The sequence below is a fragment of the Dromiciops gliroides genome, chromosome 2 (assembly GCF_019393635.1).
Source record: "Dromiciops gliroides isolate mDroGli1 chromosome 2, mDroGli1.pri, whole genome shotgun sequence".
In the NCBI taxonomy this organism is placed as follows: domain Eukaryota; kingdom Metazoa; phylum Chordata; class Mammalia; order Microbiotheria; family Microbiotheriidae; genus Dromiciops; species Dromiciops gliroides.
Window position 1 is genome coordinate 316,507,431 of NC_057862.1, and position 24,115 is coordinate 316,531,545.

At 36.0% G+C, this 24,115-nt stretch overlaps 1 protein-coding gene across 1 annotated transcript in view; it reads left to right on the forward strand.

Moving 5' to 3' along the window:
- RBM27 (RNA binding motif protein 27) overlaps window positions 1–21,330 on the forward strand; it is a 52,822-nt gene extending 31,492 nt beyond the window's left edge. Inside the window, 8 exon segments of the mRNA XM_043980710.1 lie at window positions 1,139–1,258; window positions 3,280–3,354; window positions 3,732–3,896; window positions 6,768–6,872; window positions 7,004–7,195; window positions 9,733–9,819; window positions 12,638–12,748; window positions 17,995–21,330. Of these exon segments, the coding sequence (XP_043836645.1) occupies window positions 1,139–1,258; window positions 3,280–3,354; window positions 3,732–3,896; window positions 6,768–6,872; window positions 7,004–7,195; window positions 9,733–9,819; window positions 12,638–12,748; window positions 17,995–18,078 (939 nt within the window). The 3' untranslated portion in view covers window positions 18,079–21,330.
- Window positions 21,331–24,115: the final 2,785 nt, after the last annotated feature.

The following is a 24,115-nucleotide window of genomic DNA, read 5'->3' on the forward strand; positions in this document are numbered from 1 at the left end:
ACATACATTCATGTCAGTAATATCATTTTTCTCTTGGTTTGATCAGTAATTACAGGTGGCTGACCTCTTACATGCACTTCACCTCTCCCCTGTGAATCCAGAAACTGCTACTTTTAGTGTCTTGGATTTGTAAAGCATTTTATATTTCATAGTGAAAACCATAAACAAATGATTCTGTACTTGTATATTGGACTTTCTCACTGCTGGCCTTTTAAAAAATATTTTAGTTGCTTAAAAGTAACAGTATTTTTCATGAAGTTCAAAGTACAGTGTAGATATTAGGTATGGGAGAGGCTGTGTTGGTATAATGGAAAGAGCATTAGATTGGAAGTCACAGGTCCAGAATTTGATTTTTATTTCTGCTACTTAACATTGTGACCTTACACAAGTTGCAGCCTGTGAATATTAGTTACCTTATCTATAAAATAATGCTGCTGTGGGGATTGAAGAAAAATACCCTGTGTGTATGATACTTCATAATTTTTCCCAAGAATTTCTAATCCTTATTTTTTATGTCTGCGCCTACAAAGAAATATATGTGTATGATTAATGTTGAGATATTGTGAAGCTTATGATAGAGAAGACAAATTATGACTATAATGTATTCTGAGAAAAGACAAAAGAGAAAATGAAAGGAAATCTAGTGATATGAACTATCCATTGAAAATGTCTGCCCTGCAGTTTTTGAATTCAGATCAATGAGCCAATCACATCTCATGATTTTCATTCTAAAGTCAAAAAGTATTTAAATGTTGAAAGAGAAAAATGGATACAAAAATAGCTTAATTGCTATCTCTGAAGTTATTAACACTTTTAACATTTTCTCTTAACATTCATTCAGACCATTTTAATAATTTTCTGATAACTCTACAGCTCAGAGTAAAGAGCTAAATAAGCTTTTTAAGAGAAAAGAAATATAAAATTTTAATGTTAATTCATAAAGACTGTACTATATCTTTGCTTTCATGCCAGTTTATTAATTTTTACAAACTGGCTTTCAAATAACTTTAGCTCAAATCTATTTTCAGTGAAAGGTGGAGAGGTCGTGAATGTGTTTTAAGGTCCTTAAATGTATAAATGTTATAAATTTTTATAAAAATAGTCTAGGATTTCATGCAACCATGTTCTTATATTTTAGACATTTTCACCATCAGGCCATGCAAAAATGATGTACAGCTCCACAAACTTAAAGACAACTCAAAAACTTGGTTCAGCATCTAAATCCCATGATGTTCAAGAAGTTTTTAAAAAGAAACAGGTAACAATTTTAGTTGACATTTTGGAAATTCAAAACAACGGTCATCATTTTATTTGGGAGAGGGTGTTCCTTTGATTTGATGATGTAGTATCACTATTAAATTAGGTTATTTTATACTAACATTAGCAAATTCTGATCCCAGGATCCAGGGTTTCAAGCTATATACATTTTTTATTCTTATAATTAAAAGAAGGAAAAAAAAATTTATACTCCTGTTATATATTATATAATGTGTACTTGGAAAAAGAAAAGATAAAAAGGACATAAAAGAAAAACACTCTGATTTCTTCCCTCAAGTAGCTTGTACTTCTTTTCTGTTTTGTTGACATTTTAAATTTTTACATCACAAGTCATTTCCCAGACTGGCCCATTCCCAAAATTAGCCTGTTCCCCCATTGAATCCTCCCTTACAACAACAGCAAAAAAAGTTAAGTAAATCTGACTGCCATAATAGTAGTAGGTCTGGAATATTCTTTACCCACAGTCCCCAACAGAGCTCTCAATCTAGAACGGGAAAACCTATAGTCATCACCATCTATTCCCCAGGACCAAGATGGGGCATTACATTTAATCTGAGTTCATTTGCATCTTAGTGTTGTTTTCATTTACATTATCCTATACTATTGGATATGTTGTTGGAGGACTCATATTTCAAGAGTTAAAACAACAATTGGATAACACATTCTCTCCCCTCGCCCCACCCCACCCCCCAATCTAAAATCTATAATGCTGAATCTTATGGGAAGGAGACACAGAATTAAATTTGGATTCTGCTTATCACTTTTTTGTCCTTGTCTAATTTAAAGTTTAGAGAAAGAAAACAGGGCAGTGCTGTTTTATGTAAGAATTGAGGTTGGAGGGGCAACTAGGTGGCACAGTGGATAAAGCACTGGTCCTGGATTCAGGAGGACTTGAGTTCAAATTCGGCCTCAGACACTAGACACTTACTAGCTGTGTGACCCTGGGCAAGTCACTTAACCCTCATTGCCCCATGTTTAAAAAAAATTTAGTTAAGGTTGGTATGACAGTTATTACTGTTAAGATTGATACCATTGGGGTGCGGCTAGGTGGCACAGTGGATAAAGCACCGGCCCTGGATTCAGGAGTTCCTGAGTTCAAATCCTGTCTCAGACACTTGACACTTACTAGCTGTGTGACCCTGGGCAAGTCACTTAACCCCCATTGCCCCGCAAAAAACAAAAAAACAAAACAAAACAAACAAAAAAAGATTTGATACCATTGGTTGTTAAATTATATATTTCATGGTATTACTTGTTTTTCGTTTACATAGTATCTTTATTTTTTTTTCATAGTATCTTTATAATTTAAATAAGCCTCTCTTTTTAACCAAATGTAATATTTACATGTAGTGAGAGTTAATGAAGAATAATAAATACACATTCTGGCAAGCAGATTTGGGATATGCTTTGAGATCTTCTTTCTTTTGATAACATTTCTGAATTACAAGAGCATCACACATTTTGGGAACATTTCATGTTAAAAATGATCATTTCAGGGGGCGGCTAGGTGGCGCAGTGGATAAAGCACCAGCCCTGGATTCAGGAGTCCCTGAGTTCAAATCTGGCCTCAGACACTTGACACTTACTAGCTGTGTGACCCTGGGCAAGTCACTTAACCCCCATTGCCCTGCAAAAAAAAAAAAATGATCATTTCGCTTATTCATGAGTAGATGGGATCCTTCTGTATCTATAAAAGATTATTTGGAATGAATTAAATTACGTTCACATAAGGCAATTAAAGATTGTTAGGCACTTTCAAAAAATAAGAAATAGTTTTGTTTAGTAACAACTATTACATATATTCAATAGATTTGGTTTTAGAATTACTTCAAATAAGGTAGATCAGAAAACTTAATTATTTTCTAATAAGCTCTAAATTGATTACAATAGAAATTCTTTCTGATGGGAAAACCTTTCTTTAGTGATTCTTTAGAAATGTGGTTCCATTACCTTTCAGTAGCAAATGCTATCGCTAAACTTAGTTTCGTTTTATTTATGTAGGAGGCAATGAAGCTACAGCAAGATATGAGGAAAAAGAGACAAGAAGTACTAGAGAAGCAAATAGAATGTCAAAAGGTAAGCGATTCATGTTGTGCTGCTATTATATATGCACAGGTTTTCAAAAAAAATTATTGATACATTTTGTTTTTATATCACATTTATTTCCAAATGTCTCTCTCCCCATTCTATACAATGAGCCATCCTTTAACAGAATAACAAAGAAAGGGGGGGAAAAGCAGTTCAGCCAAGCTAACCAACACACCCATAGAGTATGGTAGTATATGCAGTGTTCCACATCCATGGCCCCTCATCTCTGTAAGGAAGAGAGAGAGAGGTTGCATACAGTGTTATTTTTAAAAGTGTCCATTCAAGAAAACCTGTTTCATTTTTCAGCACTTAGCTGTATTGGTTTTGTTAAGCTACAGATTTTGAAGATGTGTTTAATTATGTAGATGCTAATATCAAAGTTGGAGAAAAACAAAAACATGAAGCCAGAAGAAAGAGCAAACATAATGAAGACTTTGAAAGAGCTTGGAGAAAAAATCTCACAGTTGAAGGATGAATTAAAAACATCTTCTGCAGCTTCTACACCATCCAAACTAAAGTCAAAGACAGAGGTACCTTTTATTTGAATTTATGAATGTTGATTCTGTCTATATACTGCTTACATCTTTGATCAGTGATTCCCAGTTACCCAGGTTTGCAATGTCTTATGTGAAAACAGCAAAGGAGGCTAGTGTCACTGGATTGCAGAATACCTGGAGGGGAGTAGAAAAGATTAGAAAGATAGGAAGGGGGGGCAGCTAGGTGGTGCAGTGGATAGAGCACCGGCTCTGGATTCAGGAGGACCTGAGTTTAAATCCAGCCTCAGACACTTAACACTTACTAGCTGTGTGACCCTGGGCAAGTCACTTAACCCCAATTTCCTCACCAAAAAACCAAAACAAAACAAAAAAGAAAGAAATATAGGAAGGAACCAGGTTATGAAGAACTTTAAAAGCCAAACAGAGGATTTTATATTTGATCCTGAATGCAGTAAGGAGCCATTGGAGTTTATTGAATGGCAATGGGGGAAGAGAGGGAACAGGGTTACATAGACATGTACTTTAGAAAGATCAGTTTGATTGCTAATTGGATGTTGGACTAGAGTAGAGAGAGACTTAGGCAAGGAGACTAACCAGCAGGCCATTATTGCAATAGTCCAGTAGGCCTACACAAGTCTGATGACAGTGTCAGAGGAAAGAAGGAGCGTATGAGATGTTACAAAGGTAGAATTGACAGGCCTTGGCAACAGATTGTTTATAAAGGGTTAGAGATATTGAGGAGTTGATGATAACACTTAGGTTGTGAGCCTGGGTGACTTTAAGGATGGTGATGCTATCAACAGTAATGGGGGGGCGGGGCATTTGGGTAAAATAACTGATGATGAGACATAAAGTTTGAAATATTCAATAGGCAGTTGGAAATATGAGACTGGGTGTGAACCAAGAGGTTAGAACTATATATATATATAAATAGATCTAAGCATCATCTGCTTAGAAATGATCATTGAACTGATTATAGGAACTGATGATATGGCCAAACAAAATAGTAGTAGTAGGAGTAGGCCTCCACCAGTCGCGGGACAACCATGGACCAACACCTTGAAGAACCACAGGCCACAGTGTGGCTGTACAGTCTGATACGGGAGCCACAGCTCCTGAGTGACTTATAACTGGTAACTGCCGCATCCCGTGTTGTATCTACCCCATGAGGAGTAGCTGGAATGTCCTCTCCAGGGTGCTGGCCTGGGCAGATCGATATGGAAAACAAGCTGTTGCCCATGCAGAAGGTTTTCCCTCTCTGTGACATTGGTGGATCCAAAGAAGAGGCAGAGCCAATACAGTTTGGCACCCTGACTCCTGATTTTTCCTTGGGGTTAACTCCTGAAGCCTTTCCCATATATGGGGATAGCCACAAGGCAGCGGAGGTTTAAAATCAGGGTTTCCTTCCCCTAGGCGGGTTGCCTGCCAAGGCTAACGAGCCCCACCTGTCCGACCAAACAAAATAGAATAGAGGAGAAAATAAGAGGGCTCAGGACAGAACCCTATGGGGCATCCATGGTTAGTGGGCTTGACTTGGATGAAGATCCTTCAAAAGAGACTGAGAAGTAGTCACATAGGTAGGAGGAGAAGCAGGAGAGAGCAGTATCATAAAAATCTAAAGAGAAGTATCAGGGGGGAAGGTGATGATCAACCATGTCAAGGCTGCAAAGAAGTATGAGAATTTTTAAAGGTTATTAGAATCAGCAGTTAAGGGATCTTTATAACTTTGGAGAGAGTAATGTTAGTTGAAAGATTAGGGAGACACGAAAGCTAGGTCAGCTGTTTAATAGGTTGTCATGTAACCAAGATTAGACTTGTTTGGGTTAGCCTCAGAAAACTTTACAGAACTAGGAGTGATGAGTGTGAATAGCAAAGAGACAATTTCAGGCTTAACGTAAGGGGGTGGGGGACATTTAGATCAACCCTGGATGTCTGTCCATTCAGGGTTGATCCAAATGTTTGAGATTGCTGCCAGCTTTTGGATTCTGTGATTCTGTAATAATTTTCAAAATGGAATTATTATTCCTTTACTCCAGAGATGTTGATTATTGTATAATCGACATTACTGGTTGGTTTTAGTTCTGTATAGAAATATTGCAGTATGGTATATAAGAATTACCAAGTCTCTCTTATTTTGGGTTTTTTTTTTTTTTACAAATTTACAAACCTCTCTGAAATAATTCATGTCTTGAATCATGAGACCCACCAATTCTTCATGTCATCTAGGGTGGGCTACACTAGAATGTCATTGTTTTTTTTTTTAAGCTTTTTGGGGGGTAGCTAGGTGATGCAGTGGATAAACCATGGGCCCTGGATTCAGGAGGACCTGAATTCAAATCCAGCTTCAGACACTTAACACTTACTAGCTGTGTGACCCTGGGCAAGTCACTTAACCCTCACTGCCCCGCAAAAAACCAAACCAAACCTCCCCCCCCCCCCAAAAAAAAGCTTTTTTTTAAAGCATGTTTTTAAGTTTCTTTTAAGTTTCTGTGAAAACTTTGATTAAAATGTAAACTTGTTGGATTTGAACTTCATACCAAGCTACCAAGCTCTGTCAGTATTTGTCTTAATAAAAATTTAGATTTATTAAAAAAAAAGAAATTTACAAACTGTTTGTTTTAAAAGCTTTTAGATCTAAAAAATTTCTCTCAGAGGGAAGGACATTTTTTATTACTATTATTACACATTATTATATTCTGTTACATATTATTTACAATTTATATCATGATACTCTGTACATGGACATGGCTGTTTATGAAAACCACTGAAATTGATGCTGTCACACCTCTTTAAAAAATGTACTAGTTTATATAGCCTTCATAAAGCAGACATTCAAAACTCTTAGGAGCAAAATATTGTGAATGGGATGTTAAAAGATCATGTTTTGCTGTTCATTTTTTAAAGGCACAGAAGGAGCTGCTAGATGCAGAACTAGACTTCCACAAGAGGCTATCTTCTGGTGAAGACACAACAGAATTGCGGAAAAAACTTAATCAGTTACAGGTTGAGGTGAGATTGAGGAAGAGTTAACTTTTCTACCAAGAAAATATCTCACTGTACTTTTTTGTTATATCATCCTTCTCTGGTGATGGACCTGAGGTTAGATTGTACTGTAACTTCATCTTTTGGTTCTTCTTTAGGCTGCTCGTTTAGGTATTTTGCCTGTGGGTCGTGGAAAGACCATGTCTTCTCAAGGCCGAGGAAGAGGCCGAGGCCGTGGAGCAAGAGGAAGGGGCTCATTAAATCATATGGTGGTGGATCATCGCCCCCGAGCAATAACAGTTGTGGGCTTCTTTGAGGAGGAGAAAGATGAATTATTACAGCATTTCTCAGTAAGTTTTTAATGTATGATAAAAATATGAAAACAGTTATACAAGGTTGGAATCAAATTCCTCCCTTCGATGTTTCTTCATTGCAGTCTGTGTGTGTGTGTGTGTGTGTGTGTGTGTGTGTGTGTGTGTGTGTGTGTGTGTATGTGTGTGTTGGGTGCTCTTTACATTTGGAAAAGTAGTTATAAAATCAGCAATATGGTGATTTCTATCAGTTTATGTTGAAGATCATAAAAGAATATTTGCTTTTTTGTAATTCTATAATGCAGTACATAACTGCATTTGTTGCGGCGTTTTTCTTCAAAATATATTATACTTATTACCTGGGCTACCTAAGCTAGTTAATTTACAAAAAGGGAATGATCTGAAAGAAAAGCCAAAATCACAGGATAAATTGGTTAAGGTAGCAGAATTTGGGCTCCAGGTTCTGTTTTGATACACATACTCCAGTATTTTCTTTTTGACTGTTGTACAAGTGTAAATGTGCAATGCTATTGACCTGGATATTTATCATTTATGAGAAGACAGTATGCATAGGTACAGCTTTCCATTATCCACCATTTCACTCTTCAGACTTTTTTGAAGGAAATATTTCTAGCCTTTTTCCATATGTTGCTACTTGGTGTAGGGGAATCATGAATGCAAGGTTCCAACTCTCCCTCCAGTAAATGAATTCCTGCCTGTTCTTTCATTTATGCCTATTACTTCCATCTGTTCCACTTTCAGTGCACACATGGAGATAATGAATTTGTAAAATATCAAAGCTTCTTTATACACTAATGAAATTTTTATCAATGGGTCACTTAAGGTCAAAAGTAAATGTTTAATTTTTTTGTTTTAATGTGGCTAAATAAATCCCCTTGCCAAGTATACTAGACAGCTAAGCATAATACTAATCAATAGCTTGGCTAAAGTGATGCCATTTGGTTTAAAGCAAAGTTGTCATAAATATGAGTCTCTGCAGAACTTTCTAGGTGCAGTAGCCAGGAAATCCCATGGCTTATAAATTATACACTGTATATACAGTGTTACTGACAGCATTATACTGGAACCAGCTCATGTTGACTTGAAAGAGCCAATTGTTAACATGAATTTTGTAAGCCTGTTGTTAAACTCAGCTGGTGTTCACTTTAATCAGTTCTTACACCAGTAATGTTAATCATTACTTTAAAAATAATTGGTGTTAGAGTAGCTGGGTGGTACAGTGGATAAAGCACTAGCATTGGAGTCAGTACCTGAATTCAAATCTGACATGTAGTAGTGTGACCCTGGGCAAGTCACTTTACCCCACTTGCCTTGCAAAATTAAAAATAATAATAATTTGTGTCAACCACAGCAGAGTATATTTTCCATACATTCTTTTTTTGTTTGTTTGTTTTTGCAGGGCAATGAGGATTAAGTGACTTGCCCAGGGTCACACAGCTAGTAAGTGTCAAGTGTCTGAGGTCGGATTTGAACTCAGGTCCTCCTGAATCCAGGGCTGGTGCTTTATCCACTGCACCACCTAGCTGTCCCTTCCATACATTCTTGTCTACTTTAAGTGATTATGACTTTAATAATGAATATTTAAAAGCAAACTTAATCACATTTTATTCTGATGGTGCTAATATGATGCCAGGCAGAAAATTGTTATTTGGCACTGTTTAAGCAGCTAGGTGGTACGGTGGTTAGAGCACTGGACTTGAAATCTATAAGATGAACTCTGGAATAATAATTCCATCTTTCAGAGTTCAAAGATTCATCTTCCTGAATTCAAATCTGGCCTCAAAGACTTACTAGCTGTGTGACCCTGGGCAAGTCACTTAACCCTGTTTGCCTTATTTCATTTTCTGTAAAATGAGTTGGAGGAAGAAATGGCAAACCACTCTAGTATCTTTGCTAAGAAAACCCCAAATGGGTTCACAAAGAATCAAACAGGACTAAAGCAACAACAATAAAAATCATCAGTTGTGATTACCACTTAATAATTATATATCTGAAATAAATTAATCATTTACAATATTTCTGGATAAAATTTATTTTATTTATCACTAATCTAATAAAAATTAAGCTGAACTAAAGAGCATAAAGATCTTGAAATTGAAAGTATAAAAATTGAGTACTGAAATCAAGATGAATAGCCATGTAGTTTATGAGCTATTACTGCTGCATGGCATGCACATCCTGCATTACATATACATACATACACACACATACATATATTTCCAATTATTCTGGTTTGGCAGAGACAGTAACTAGCATCGAATTTGTTGTGAGGCTCTACATTGGTGATTGACATTTTTGGAGAATTTAAAAATTGTTTAAAATACCATGTTTGCTTAAGGACAGTTGATTGTCCTAGGAGGATAAATTTATCATGAAGTTGACAAATGTACCCATTCAGATTCTCTGTTTATTTGAACTATTTATATGAAAGCATATTTTGAACTTTGGCTTTCTGTTCCTGGTGTATTTTCTATATGTTAAAATTGATGCATTTGAAATTATGGTAGTCATTCACTTTCTGGACTTCTATATCTTGTACATTTTTCATTTCACAGAAATTTGGAGATATTGAAGATCTACAAGAAGAAGAATCACCTTTAAGTGTTGTTTTAACGTATAAGTCTAGGTCAGAAGCTGAAAATGTAAGTAGAGTATGGAACCTTGTCTATGAGACTGTGGCACAGATTATTTTGTAATAGGTTAGCATGACACAATATTTGGCTGTCTAAAACATTGCAACAGAAATAGCTAGTCTTAATCTAAACTGGTTTTCTTTCGGGAATGCTGGGAATGTTTTGATACCTTACAAGTTAACATACAACAGATAACTTCCTACCTTTGATTTTTGAAAATTTGCTATAAATGGAATAACTATTGTATTCATTGCTCATATTGTGATGGTTCAATTCCAAAATAACCTAGTTTTGAAGTTAGAAGAAAGAAAGTCTTAAGTTTCTAGGAGGAGGAAAAAGCCCTTGTATGTGTTACATCATTATCCCCCATTTTGGATCTTGTAGAGCTTCATACAAGGCAACTGAATACTGCTGCTGTAATTACTTCAGACTTCTCATATAGCAGTTATCCTTTCCTTACAGCTTCTCCAAGCAGAGTTTGACCCATTCTCATCTTCCAGTTTACTGAACAAAAAAAGTCTTTGAGAATTTTATCCACTAAAGAGATGATACTTCATGGCTTATCCAAAGAGTTCTTACAATTTAATATTCATAGAATTATTTTCTCCATAATCTAATTCAACCCTTTATGTGTGTATAGAGTAGGAATGTATGTGTATACATATACACACATTATTTATACACTATATACATACACACTTCATTTTATATACTATATATACACTATATATACTTCATTATATATACACACTATGTGTGCATATACACATATCTATGTATATATACATATGTGTGTTATGTATTTATTTTTGTTTGATTGTTTTTTTATTTAATGTTTAAGTGTGACCGATTCTAGATGAAGATTTTTATTTTAGTAAGGAAAGATATTCTATGTTTTGTGTTCATAAATACTACCATCAGTCCTAATTAAGTAAATTTATAGCTAGTTGGTAGCTTACATTAAACAAGGAGTTATTACCCAGTCTGTACATTCAGATAAAGATCAGGTAGAAAATTTCATTTGTAACTCTTAAAGCACCATCTAAGTGTGAGCTATTATTATGATAACCTTGGCCAAAGCCATGTGACCTAGATCAAATCACTCCCTTTTTTGGGCGTGAATATCTTTAATCTGAAAAAGGAAAGAATTAGACTAGGTTACTTAACTGCTTTCTTATTTTAAAATACTAAATCTAAGACTCTGTGTCTATCTATGATAAATCTAATTATTTAGGTTTGTATGTAATTACTTTCAATCAAATATATACGTACTGCTGATATGGTTATATCTATATTTTTCATTATTAGTTTGCCAGATTCTTTTAATGGATATTGTTTTTTTTTTTTAATTTGAATCCCTATTGAATATAGTAAGCATTTCTTCTTATGTCATAAGCTGGTAGTAAAGGCATTAGTCAGCCAGAACATGTAAGTGTATGGGTACTCACTGGCGATCTCAGCACTCATTCCTAAATCACAGGAAATGCTAAAGAGATTTCCTGGAACTTACAGAGGGGTATAGATTTGACATATATCAAATATGAATAGGGTTACTTCGTGAACCAGTTTGTACTGAAAGGGCCTCAACCCAAGGGAGGCTGCAGTCTTCTGACTTAACCCTATATTGGAAACACTTTTCCTCTGTCAGGTCTAGCACTGGGCACAATTCGAGGTGTTGTCCATTCGGTTTCTGTATTTAGTGCCAACAATATATATATTGAGAGAGGTCAATAGCCTCTCATCAGTGAATGAAATCCAGGTAAGAAGGCTTGAGTGGAACAAGGCATTGGGGAAGTTCATTGTTACTCTGCAGTTTGGAAAACGGAATAATGAAACGAGCCTCAAAAGACCTTTGATTTTCTCTCTGATTTATTTATTCATCTCTTCTGTGACTCTAAACAAATCTTTAAATTTCTTCATTATATCATCGTTATATCAGCTGGTAATTACTAGAGTATTGTGAAATATAATTGAAAGAAAAACTGCATATGTAGAATATAAATAAATAGCACCCAAACTCACAGCTAGAGGTCAGTTAGGAGAGGAAGGCAGCATGGTACAGGGCAAAGGATGCTGGATCTTGAGTTAGAGGACACGGATTCAAAGCCTGGCTCTACTGCTTAATAATACTTGTGTGACCCTGTAATTTTTCAGTTTCCTTAACCATCTTTGGGCCTGTAAAATATGGGAGTTGGACTAGCTAACATGTAACGGTACCTTCTGGCCCTAAATCTATGATCTTATGATCAGAAATATTCACTCAGGAACTGGATTAGAGGTCTGACTTTATTCCTTTCAAAGAGGCTCTTTTAAAGTCTTTTTACATCAGTGCTGGAAATCAGTTTACAGAAATAAAAGGAATTAGAAAAGCACAAGAAGATTGTTTTGATAATAGAGAATAAAATGATAAAATGTAGATGGGACTGTGGAAATCAGGAAAGACATAAGAAGACACATGTTTTAAAAATTTATTATGGATGAGCATTAATAATATTTAAGCTTTTTAAAATTTGCAAATGCCATATTATTACTCCAAGAGAAATATTTGAATCTTAAGTCTTGACTATAATGCTAATAGTCATGTTCATTTTTCTAATCATCATGAAGGGTTGGTTATACTGGACATTTTTTAATAAACAGGACATACAGTATGGCTTTAAGCCTTAATAACTTAAAATTGCACTAAGGGATGCCCTATATATTAATTTCTGGCCACTAACTAAATTGAGTATATCTGAATCATGCCTTTGACCTCTAAAAAAACACACTATTTAAAATTTCCTATATTTGAAAGTATATTTTTTTTTTTTGGTAAAATACATTGTAGGCTGCAAACCAAGGATCAAAATTCAGAGACCGCAGACTACAGATATCATGGCACAAACCCAAGGTACCATCTATATCAACAGAAACTGAGGAAGAAGAAGTCAAAGAAGAGGTAAATAATTTTTAAGAATTTAATTTAGGTCTCTTTTTACTTTTTTGTCTTCTTGAAGTGGAAGTAAATCTATCATATGTAGAAGAATGGAATTCAGTTCACATCAACAAGCATTTATTGGCAACACTCTTCTACTCCCCATCTTGTCCCCTTATTGAACCATTTCATCTCTACACTATCCTTTTCTCTTAAATCTCTTGCCCCCTTATCTTATTGCAAGTCTTGTCCTACAAAGCCTCAGCTTTAGATCACTCTTACCATCTGTTTTCTTTAATTCTACTCACCTGCTGTTGAATAAAGTACGTGGGGGGGGGGGATTGCAAAACCATGTTGACTAGATCCACAACAAATTTATGTTACATTATCTCAACTGGATCTTCATTGCAACATAGCAGTCCTTTTATACCTCTCTGATTGACTCACTAGCCCAACTGACCATGCTGGTTTTTCCAAACTTTTTCACCCCTACTTAAGCCTTCCTTAGGTACCCTTATCCTTTCAGCTGAAAACCTTGCCTTATGTTTCACTGAAAAAATAAGGCCATTTGCCAGGAGCTTCCTCTTCTTTCCTCCTTAGTACACATCTTCCAAATTCCTCCTACCACTTTTTCCTCCTTTACCCCTATGTCATATGATGACATGACCCTTTACCTTGCCAAGGTAAACCCCTCTATATGCACAAGTGATCCCATTTCATCCCATCTTCCCCTGCCAGATTCCCCCTCTATCATCCACACTCTCCCTTATCTTCAGTCTCTTCTGTTTGTTGGCTACTTCCTCACTACCTACAGGCATACTCATGTCTCCCCTGTTCTCAGAAAAGCCTCTCTCTTGGTCCATTCATACTTACCTTCTGGCTATTTTCCAGTATCTCTCCTTCCTTTTCTGGCTAAGAGGTAAGAGAGAATGAGGAATCAAGGATGGCACCTAGATTGTGAACCTGCAAGCCTGGGAGGAAGGTGGTACCCTCAGTAACAACAGAAAAATGAGAAAGAAAGGGAGGCTTTGGGGGGAATGAGAATGAGTTTAGTTTGGGACATGTTTAATTTAAGATGTTTACAGGACATCAGGGTGATGAACATCTCTGAGGTGGCTATCATTTCAAATAGATGACATTTGATCCTCTTCCCCTTGATACTTTTTTTCTCTCTAGGTTTTCATGACAGTACTCTGCTCTGGTTCTTCTTCAGCCTATCTGACTACTCCTTAGTTTGTTTTGCTGGATCTTCTTCTGAGTCATGACCTATAACCATGGATATTCCACTCTTTCCTGAGCCCTCTTTTCTTCTCCCTCTATACTGATCTTATCAGCTCCCATGGATATAATTATTGTTTCTGTGCAAATGATTATCAGGTCTACTTATCCAGACCTAACCTCTCTGCTGACCTCCAGATTTGCTTCTACAACTGTGTATTATATATCATCTTTCCTCTCAAACCCTTCCCTCTTTCTCACTTTCCTATGAGAGTACCACCAGTCCCCCAGACACAATCTAGGTGTCATGCTCATCTCCCCATTCTCTCTTACCCCTTATATCAAATCAGTTGCCATGGTCTGTCAATTTTAGCTTCAAAATATCTTTCCTATATAATCCTTTTTCCTTTGACACTGCCACTGCACTGGTATAGGTTTTCATTACCTTGTACCTGGCTATTGCAGAAATAGCATGCTGGTTAGTCCACTGTCAGAATGATCATCTGAAGTACCACCATTCAGTAAACTCCAATGACTCCATGCCATCTCAAGGATCAAATAGAAAATCCTCTCGTGTTTAAAACCCTTCACAACTTGGCTGTCCCCAATGTTCCAGTCTTACACCTTTCCTCCACCTCCACATCCCCAGCTGTGATCCAGTGACAGTGACCTCTTTGCTGTTCCTCAGAAAAGACGCTCTACCTCCCAACTCTCTTCCTTTTCACTGGCCGTCCCTCATGCCTGGAATGTTCTCCTTTTTCATCTCTGCCTCCTGGCTTCCTTCCAAGTCCCAGCTAAAATCCCACCTTTTAATGGAAGCCTTTCATGGTCCTTTATCCTAGTGCTTTTCCTGTATTGATTATTTCCAGTTTATTTTGCACATGGCTTGTTTCTACATAGATGCTTATATGCCGTCTCTCCCATTAGGTGGTGAGCTCCGTGAGGGCATAGGCTCTCTCTTGCCTCAAGGAATTTCAATTCTTTTGAGGAAAGCACTATCAGTAAATGAAAAGGAATTTATTAGACTCATGCTAAGCATGAAGAGGCAGCACTGTTTAACAGATCAGTGGTGTCAAACTCCACTAGAAACAGGCCACTAGACTATACATAAGGATCCCTGCAGGCCACATATTGACTTAGAAAAACACATATGAATATTATTGATGTTCTATTTTTATTTATTTTGTTAACTATTTCCTAATAACATTTTAACCTAATTCAGGCCACACTTGAGGATGTTGGACTGAATGTTTGACACTTCTGTAGTAGATGGTGAGCTGAGTCAAGAAAAACTAGGGTCCTTCGTCCTACACATCCTGGCTTGGGCCCTGGCAGGTCAATTGTCAAAGGGCATCTCTAATGAAGAATCTCCTACATCAGGGAAGTCATAGGTATAGCCTTTACATGCCAGGCAGATACTATGCCAGGTCCTGCAAGTGCACAGACAAAAGCAAAAATCTTCTTGCCCTCAGAGAGCTTCTATTTTTGCTGGGGGAGAGAACTTGTCTTCATAGAGGAATATACAGAACATACAGGAATATATTTGGGGTGAGGCATTAGCAGCTGGGATATGGGATGGGTTGGGATGGGAAAGGCTTTCTTGTAGGAAGAATCTTCTCAATGGATCTGGGAAGGAAATTGGGAATTCCAAGATATGGAGGGAGAGGAATACATCCTAGGAATAAGTAGATAATACAAATCAACTAAAAGGTAATCTGAAGAATGGTCGGCAGAGTTGGAGGCACCAGAAAAACCTGGTAGCATGTAGTTCTTGACCTACTCTTGAAAGGCAGCTGGTGTAGAGAACAGTAATAGGTGGACCAATTTGACTGGCAAACTATGTAAAGGAGGCATAATGTGAAACCAGCCTGGAAAGATGAGTTGGAACCCACTTTTGAAGAGTCCTAAGTACCAAACAAGACTGCTTTTTATCCTAGAAATGGTAGAGCCCCTGGAGATTTTTGAGCAGGGGAGTAGAATGGTCAGACTTCTGCTCTAGGAATATTATTTTGACAGTTATATTGATGTTGAATTGGAGAGGGAAGAGACTTGAGGAGAATCCCAATGAAGATATTGTAATAGTTCAAGTGACAAGTGATGAGGTCCTGAACAAGGGCTGAGGCCTTATGATTGAAGGAAACAGATACAATAGATATATTATGGAGGAGGAATTGACAGGACTTGGCAACTGATTGAATGGGGTGGATGGCAGTGGGGAATAAGCAAGGGTGAAGGTTAAAAAACAACTTCAAAATTACCACTAAAATAGTTATGTTATTCTCACTATAGGAGTAGGGGAGTGAAGAGGGATGGGTTTGGGAAACTTCATTTCATTTTTGATGTGTTGAGTTTAAAAATTCTAGAGGACATCTGGGTGGAGATGTCAGGCAGTTATGATAAAAGATAATAGTTAAGAGAGATGAGGGAGTTATCTACAGGTGAAGTGTACAGGTAGACATAAACTTGAAAGTTTAAAATATTGTTGAAGAATTAGAGCAGTTTTCAGTGAGGCTATGTGCATGAATAACTTTGAAAAGTCATCTTGGGAATTTTTTTCTTAACTTGTTTCACATAATGTTGCTTAATCTTTGTTTTTGTTCCTTCTGGGTTGCTAAGACTGTTAAAATCAACTTTGACTCATGGTAAATGAGAACACTTATTCTATGGATAAAATTAAACTTAGACATAATCCTAAAAACCCATTTTAGCCAGTTATTTGAACTTCCTCTTTGCTTTTAAGTAATAAAATTTATGGCTTTTAATTTCCCCCTTTCCCTCAGCCCACTGGTAGAAATGGTGGGAAGCAACATAATTGCTACAGATTTAGAGATGGGAGATAAAAGGAAGAGAAACCAGTATCTAGAATAATCCACAAACAAAACAATCAGCTTCTAAAATATTGATAATTAACTGTTTCCTACTGCTGTGTTCTCTTATTAATTATAAAGTGCTGGTTTAAGCTGAATTACAAGTCATATAAATTACTTAAAATGTTAAAAGGAAGGAAGAAAAGAAAAGAAAAGAAAAGAAAAGAAAAGAAAAGAAAAGAAAAGAAAAGAAAAGAAAAGAAAAGAAAAGAAAGGAAAAATCTTTGTTTGGAGAGGTGCCTGACTTATATAGAAGATTTCTTATTAAAATCAGTGCCTTTGTGTCATCCTTGATTCCTCACCCTACATTTCCTGTCTGGTGACAGATCATGGCTCTACTTTCACATCTCTTCCCTATGTACACTTCTTTGCAGTCACACTGCAACTGCCTGAATTAAGACACTCATCACCTCTTACCTGGGACTATTCTAATAGCTTTCTAATTGGTCCTTCTACCTCCGATCTCTCTTCATTCCAGTAGCTACTCCACTCAGTTTCCAGAGCAATTTTCTTAAAGGATAGTTCTGACCGTGTCACCTCCTTACTCAAACTCCTGTGATTCCCTTTAATAACTTGACCTTTTCTTACCTTTCTAGTCTTCTGATGTGTTACTCCCTCCATGCACTCCACAATCCAGCTTCATTAATATTCCTCACATATGATCCGTCTTACCTTTCTGGGATGTCCCCTTGCCTCAAATGTTTTCCCTCCTCACCTCTACATTTAAGTTTCCTTGACTTCAAGACAGCTCAAATCTCTCCTTTTGCAGGAGTCCTTTCCTAGTCCCCTCAGCTGCTGGCACTTTCCCTTCTCAAATTCCCTTTAGTCGACTCCAATTTTAACCTGTATGTAACTAATTATTTACATGTTGTCTTCCTCATTAAAATGTTAGCCCCTTGAGGACAGGGATGGGTTTTGCCTTTCCTTCCTCCTTGTGCATAGTGCCTTGCACATAGTTAAAGCTTAATAAATACTTGAGTGGTTAACAAAAGGAAACAAAAGCAAAGAGGGTGGCTTGGAATTTAGAAACTTCTGATTACTAACTGGATTTGTCTTAACTAAGGCATCTAATCTATATCCTCACTTGAAATGCATTGACTTTTAAAAATACACTGACTTTTATATGCCTTGTTTAATTAGCATTCTTTTGTACCTTTCCCTTGACTGTACCTTCTCTTCCTCTAGGAGACTGAAGCTTCAGATTTGTTTTTGCATGATGATGATGATGAAGATGAAGATGAATATGAATCTCGTTCTTGGAGAAGATGAAATCTGATGGGAGCTGTATAGTTTTAGGAATTTTGTTTAGAAGAACAACTTTTTAAAATTATTTAAAGACGTCATTGAGCCAAAAATTTTTATTTTTTTTTTCTTTTCAACATAGGTTTAAAGACAGCAAGTTTGCTATTTAAACACATCTCATAACTGTATGTGATATTAAAGCAGCCAAAGGCCTAGTGACTTTTACACAATTCTGAAGATCCACAAGAGTCGTATGGGTGTTCTCTAGAGCCTTATTTTCCACACCACCTATTTTCGATGGTGTGGGATTATGATGTAGATGACAGGGTGTTTAGAAATTTTATTTTGTAATATAATCTGCTGATAAAATTTCATTAAATGTCAAAGTAGCCTGGAATCTCGTAACTCTCAGATATTATGGATGGGGTCGTCATGGGAGATATTTTTGACTAAACCTTGTTTTAAGATTCATCCTGAAAGAAAAATACAATTTGTTTTAATTTTTTAATATTGGAGGAGCCTGGCTTGTATTCAGTCTGAATTTTTTTCAGAGTTTTTATATGAACATAAATTGTACAATACATATAATATAATCTTCCATGATACTATTTCAATGTAAATTACATCAAATCCTGTATGTTCTCTAAAATGTTATGTGACATTGCTAGCTCCATTGATGTTTCCATTCTGTCATTTTTCAGTCTTATCTGAACTCTCCCAGGTTTGGACTCAGTTCAGTTCACTTTGCGTTTATTACTTTGTCAGTATTGGTTCAATCCCTGCTCTTTTAAAATTCTCCAAATTTGAGACAGTTGTGCCCATTGCTCCTTTTTTTTTCCTCCCTCTCCTCCCTCACTTCCCACCCTTGCACCTGAATTAATAGGCCAAACGTGCACAGTATTGAGAGAAACTCATCGTCTGGCTCATGAAAGGCCGATCCCTCCTTAATAAAAAGGCTTTGAACTAAACCAGCACTTGGAACAATTAAGGAATGTTTTCATGGGCATGGCAAAGGTTTTCACCATGTTTGTTGGAATGCTATTTACAGTTGCAGTTTAGTTTTAAGTAACCTAAAACATTTAATGTATCTCAAAATTACCTTTTCCTGAATTTAAACCATGATGGAGAAGTTGGGGTGGCGGGTGGGATTGACAATAGCAAATTATATAAATGGAAGGTAGTAACTTGGCTTTGAATAGAAAATGATGCATTTTCATAATTTTGTGGCTTTCATTGTCCATGAACATACAAGCATCATTTAATAGGCAGTTTTCTTCACTGTGTGCATTTTTACTGTACACTTATATAGAGTAGATTCTATCTGTTAAGTAAAATATATATGTAAATTTAATGTCCTTGTGTTCTGAATGTTAGATGGAACAGTAGAGGAGCAACACTACACTGTACCAACCCCTGGAGGAATTAACCGTGATTAATATAAATGGAGTATGTCACTCAAGAATATGCACACCTGCATTTATCTATGGTTCTCATTCATTTATGTGATGTGAACACTGGAAACTTCTTCTTGACTTTAGAAGATTCCTGGTGTTCACTTTTATCAGGGATTATGTTTTCCTGTGGCAAATACTATTCCTCAGAGCAAAAACAGTCAAGTAAGGAACTTAAAACCAACAGGATTTTAGATTTACTTAGCTATAAGAAATGAAATCCCATATTTGTATCATCTGTGTCTCTTTTATCATCCCATTTTCCTGCAGTGGCATATGAAACCAGGATCCCTTTTAAGTTTTTATAACTTTCCCTTCCTAATGAGGGCTTCTCTTTCTAGGTTATTATTGTATTTCAACTAACATTAAGGCTAACATGACCTTGTAAAGGAATGAAAATACTAGAATGGGGTACCTAGAATAAGCAATCTTGCTCCTCTCCCATCACCTCTAATGACATTTTCTTAATGTCTGTGGCTCAGTCAGTATATATTTTGAAAGATCCATTATTGTGAATGTTTTGAGTCCTGACAGTTTAAAAATGATAGAGGGAACAAAGGATTTATATATTTTTTGTATAAAGTTTTTCTTAAACTGTATAATTTTGTAAATAATTTGGTTTTTTTGTGTACTAAAACTACCAGCGTATAGATTTCAATAAGAATTGTTGTATTTTTGTATTTGGAAACTGAAGATTACAGTAAATTAATGGAGCTGTAAGAAAAATTTCAGTAGACTGGCACAGTTCAAATAGAATGGGATTCCTTTTCATATGATTTTTAAAAACCAACAACCCTCTAAACTGACACCTTGCAGTCTCAGTTCAGAGTGAGCAGATGAGGGATGTGTTTGGGTTTTTACTGATTGGGGGACAAAGAAAAGAAAACAGAGAGGGTTAAAGTGAAGAACAGATAGAGGCTTTCTTTGGTCAGATTTGAAACCCTTGTATAAACCTTTTAAGCACGCCCTCCTATTTCTAGAATACTTAAGCATCCTAAATAGAATTTCTGGGGATTTTAGAAAAGATTTGAGCCTCTCAAATGAATTCAAATACAGGCTGTTTATATTATTAGAAAATTGAAGTGATGATTTAGCATAAAGTAGCTTAAACTTTTCCTATATAAGATTTTTTTTTTCAAAATCCTAGAGTTTTTTTTTTTTCTAAAAGCGGGTAACTACTGTGACTAATTTTTTCTCTTGTAGGTAGCTTCATTTTATGAAATGCCGTACAGCCTCTGTAGTATATTCTACTGTTCTTTATAATGCGCATGACATCTTTATAAGCAGCTGATCACTAAAAGAAAATGATACCAACCTACTTTCTCAGCTTAGTTTACCAATGGGTTGCTTCCCATGCTCAAGATTCAACCCAGGGATGTATAGAGTTTCCCTCAATTTCTTCATGTTATAATTTTAAGACAAAATTTTCAACAGCTAAAATAAATTGGAAAACATTGTCCTGTTAAGATGAAATAGGTAATGACAGCGACGGGTCATTAGTACAAAAAGAAGAAAAAAATCATGTGAAAAGGAATCGTGGTTCCTCTTGATGTATAGGATGCCTGTATTATAGTTTTTTCAAAATTGTGACCTTGTGTAATAGCATAATAGGCGATATTGTTGGATTTCTAACTGTTTATACATTTAAATTCCTATATGTAATGTTTGTTTTACTGATTACAACCTGAATTTCTAAGAAGCATGTTGACTTTTGCAATAAAGATACAATATGGAATGGTTCAAAATTGGAAGAAAAAAAAAAGGCTAAAAAAAAAAAAGTTGGTAATTTAAAAGAATTTGGAAAATTTAAGAACCATTCCAAAAATTACAATGAATCACAAAAAGAGCTGTAACTCTGGCTTCTTCTGGAAAGAGAGAGAGAATGTGTGTGTTTGTGTGCTTATGTATATGTGCATATGTGAATGTATCTGTGAATGTGTTTATATGAGGCTGCTGTGGATGTGTGAGGGTTGTACTCTGGAGCTAGTGGCAAATGCTAAACTTAAGATTTTGTTGTCTTCACCTCTTTCAAAGTGCACTTACTTATAAGTAACCTTTAAAAGGTTAAAAAAAAAAGGTCGTTAAGTGTTCACTTTTCTTCATTTATAGATTTTGATATATAGTATAATAATATACATCCATCAGCTACATTTATGAAAAGAATACTATAAAAGTACCTTGGTTGCTGTCCACTGTGCCTCTCAAAAGTAGGGACTCCAGACTATGTAAAAAGTAAGAGAACAGCTTGCAAGTATTACCTGAAAGATGTGACTTAATTTTGCTTTTCATGTTGGTAAGATATCAGCTCTTACACTTTTTAATGATAGCAGGTTGAACATTTTACCTCACCAACTGGGAACTGGGGAGCAGTATGTTTGTCATGATTTGAATTTTTTTTTCAGTTTTAAAATGTGTCTTTTAAAAAACTATAATTGTTGTACTTCAGAAAGAAAGGAATAGAGAAAAGACTTTAATCTACAAATAAGTAAATCAAGTGGAAAAGGAATAAAGAAAATAAGCAATGCTTAAAAGCATAAATATTTTTCATTTTCTTTTTTAAATTTAAAATGCCATCTTTAAGAAATCTGGGAAATCCTGACTTGATAAATAGGACCCATACTATTCAGGAATGAAATTAACTTCAGTATAAGAGTAGATATTGAAACATAATTCCTGGATATGCCTTCTGATCTAAATCTATTAAGTAATACATTTTCTAATAAACAGATAATGTGAAAAAGAAAGTCTTGGATTTTAAGAATGAAAGAATGATGGTTTCCTTTATTTTAGACCAACATTTCTTTTTGTCTTACTAATGAAATCGAAGCGACCAAACTGAATTGTTTTGTATTATACTTAGTGATATGAAATAAGCTGCCTTATTATTCCATTTTGCAGTAACTCCCAAGTACCTAATAAATGTTTGTTGACTGACTGACATTTGACTATTGAAGTAAAAAAAAAATGGAAAATTTGTTTTATTGCTGGTTGTTTACCTTCTTACAGGATCATCTGCCATTTGTTTTCTTACCCAATACACCAATCAACCTTAGGTTGATCCATTCTAGCCTTCTGAGTAAGGCTACCTGATACAGGTGAGACTAAGGGCAAGATGATTCTTGAGAATTAGTGAACCACAGGCAGCTAGGTGGCGCAGTGGATAAAGCATCAGCCCTGGATTCAGGAGGACCTGAATTCAAATCTGGCTTCAAACACTTGACACTTACTAGCTGTGTGACCCTGGGCAAGTCACTTAACCCCAACTACCTCACCAAAAAAAAAAAGGAACTTAGAGAATTAGTGAACCATTTGGAGTTAGAATCTGGTCTTTTAACCTTTTCCAAGCAAACTTAGAAGAAGTTGTCATATGTGTTCCTTTCCCCCCCTTTATTGTCATTCCATCCACTTTCCATCTTTAAAAGTGTATCAAGAAAGAGGCTTAATTTATTCATGTTCCACTCCTCTGTTCAGCTTTTTTTTTTTTTTTTCAGTTGTGTCTGACTCTTCATGACCCTATTTGGGGTTTTCTCAGCAGAGAAATTGGAGTAGTTTGTCCTTTCCTTTTCCAGCTCATTTTTACAGTAGAAGAAACTGAGGCAAACAGGTTTAAGTGACTTCCTCAGGGTCGCACAACTAATTAAGTGTGATACACTAGATTTGAACTCAGGAAACTGAGTCTTCCTAACTTCAGGCCCAACACTCTGCACACTACTGTTTTGCTGTCCTAATCATTTTTTTTTTTGCGGGGGGGGGGGGGGGGGGGGAAGGCAGTTGGGGTTAAGTGACTTGCCCAGGGTCACACAGCTAATAAGTGTTAAGTATCTGAGGGCAGATTTGAACTCAGGTCCTCCTGACTCCAGGGCTGGTGCTCTATCCACTGCGCCACCTAGCTGCCCCTGTCCATCTTTAAAGGTGGATCAAGAAAATTTAGATAAAGAAGTCCCTACAGACATGCAGTGATATATTTTTCAGTTATAATTGGCTTGTTTGGGATGAAAAATAAGCATTTTTCATTTCACTGCTGTTTTTTAATGAACAATTATTGAGTCACATGAATTACGGCTATTTTTTTATTCCATTGTTTTTTAGTAGGGTATGGGCTAATAAGTTAGCATACATCTAATCAGAAATATGCTATTTTTCACAAATTTTTTATTATGACTTCTGGTATGGAGAAGTCTTTAAACTGCCACTTTTCTGTTGGCCAAAGTAAATTTTAGCCCCACCTAACTTTATGGAAATTCCGTAGGTGAATTTGTCTCTCTAAGGTGTTCTGAGATGCTCAGTAATAAGTGATGTGTAAATTAAAGGGGAGAGGTTTGAGAAATTGGATTAGATGTGTATGAGATATGTATGTGTGTGTGTGTATGTGTATATATATATTTAGTATATGTGCTGCTGAAGCCAGCACTGACTTTTTTTTTTAAGTCTTTTTAAAATGTCAAGTCCATTTGGGGGTTACTTTTGTGTTTCTGGGTAAACTTTGTTCCAAAAGAATCATTGCAATTGTCCTAAGTGATTTCATGTGGATTTTTGAAGGGTAATAAAAAGAGATTGGTTGAAGTCCTCTGTTTTGACACTTGCCTTCCCTTCACCTGCTCACTATGAATATC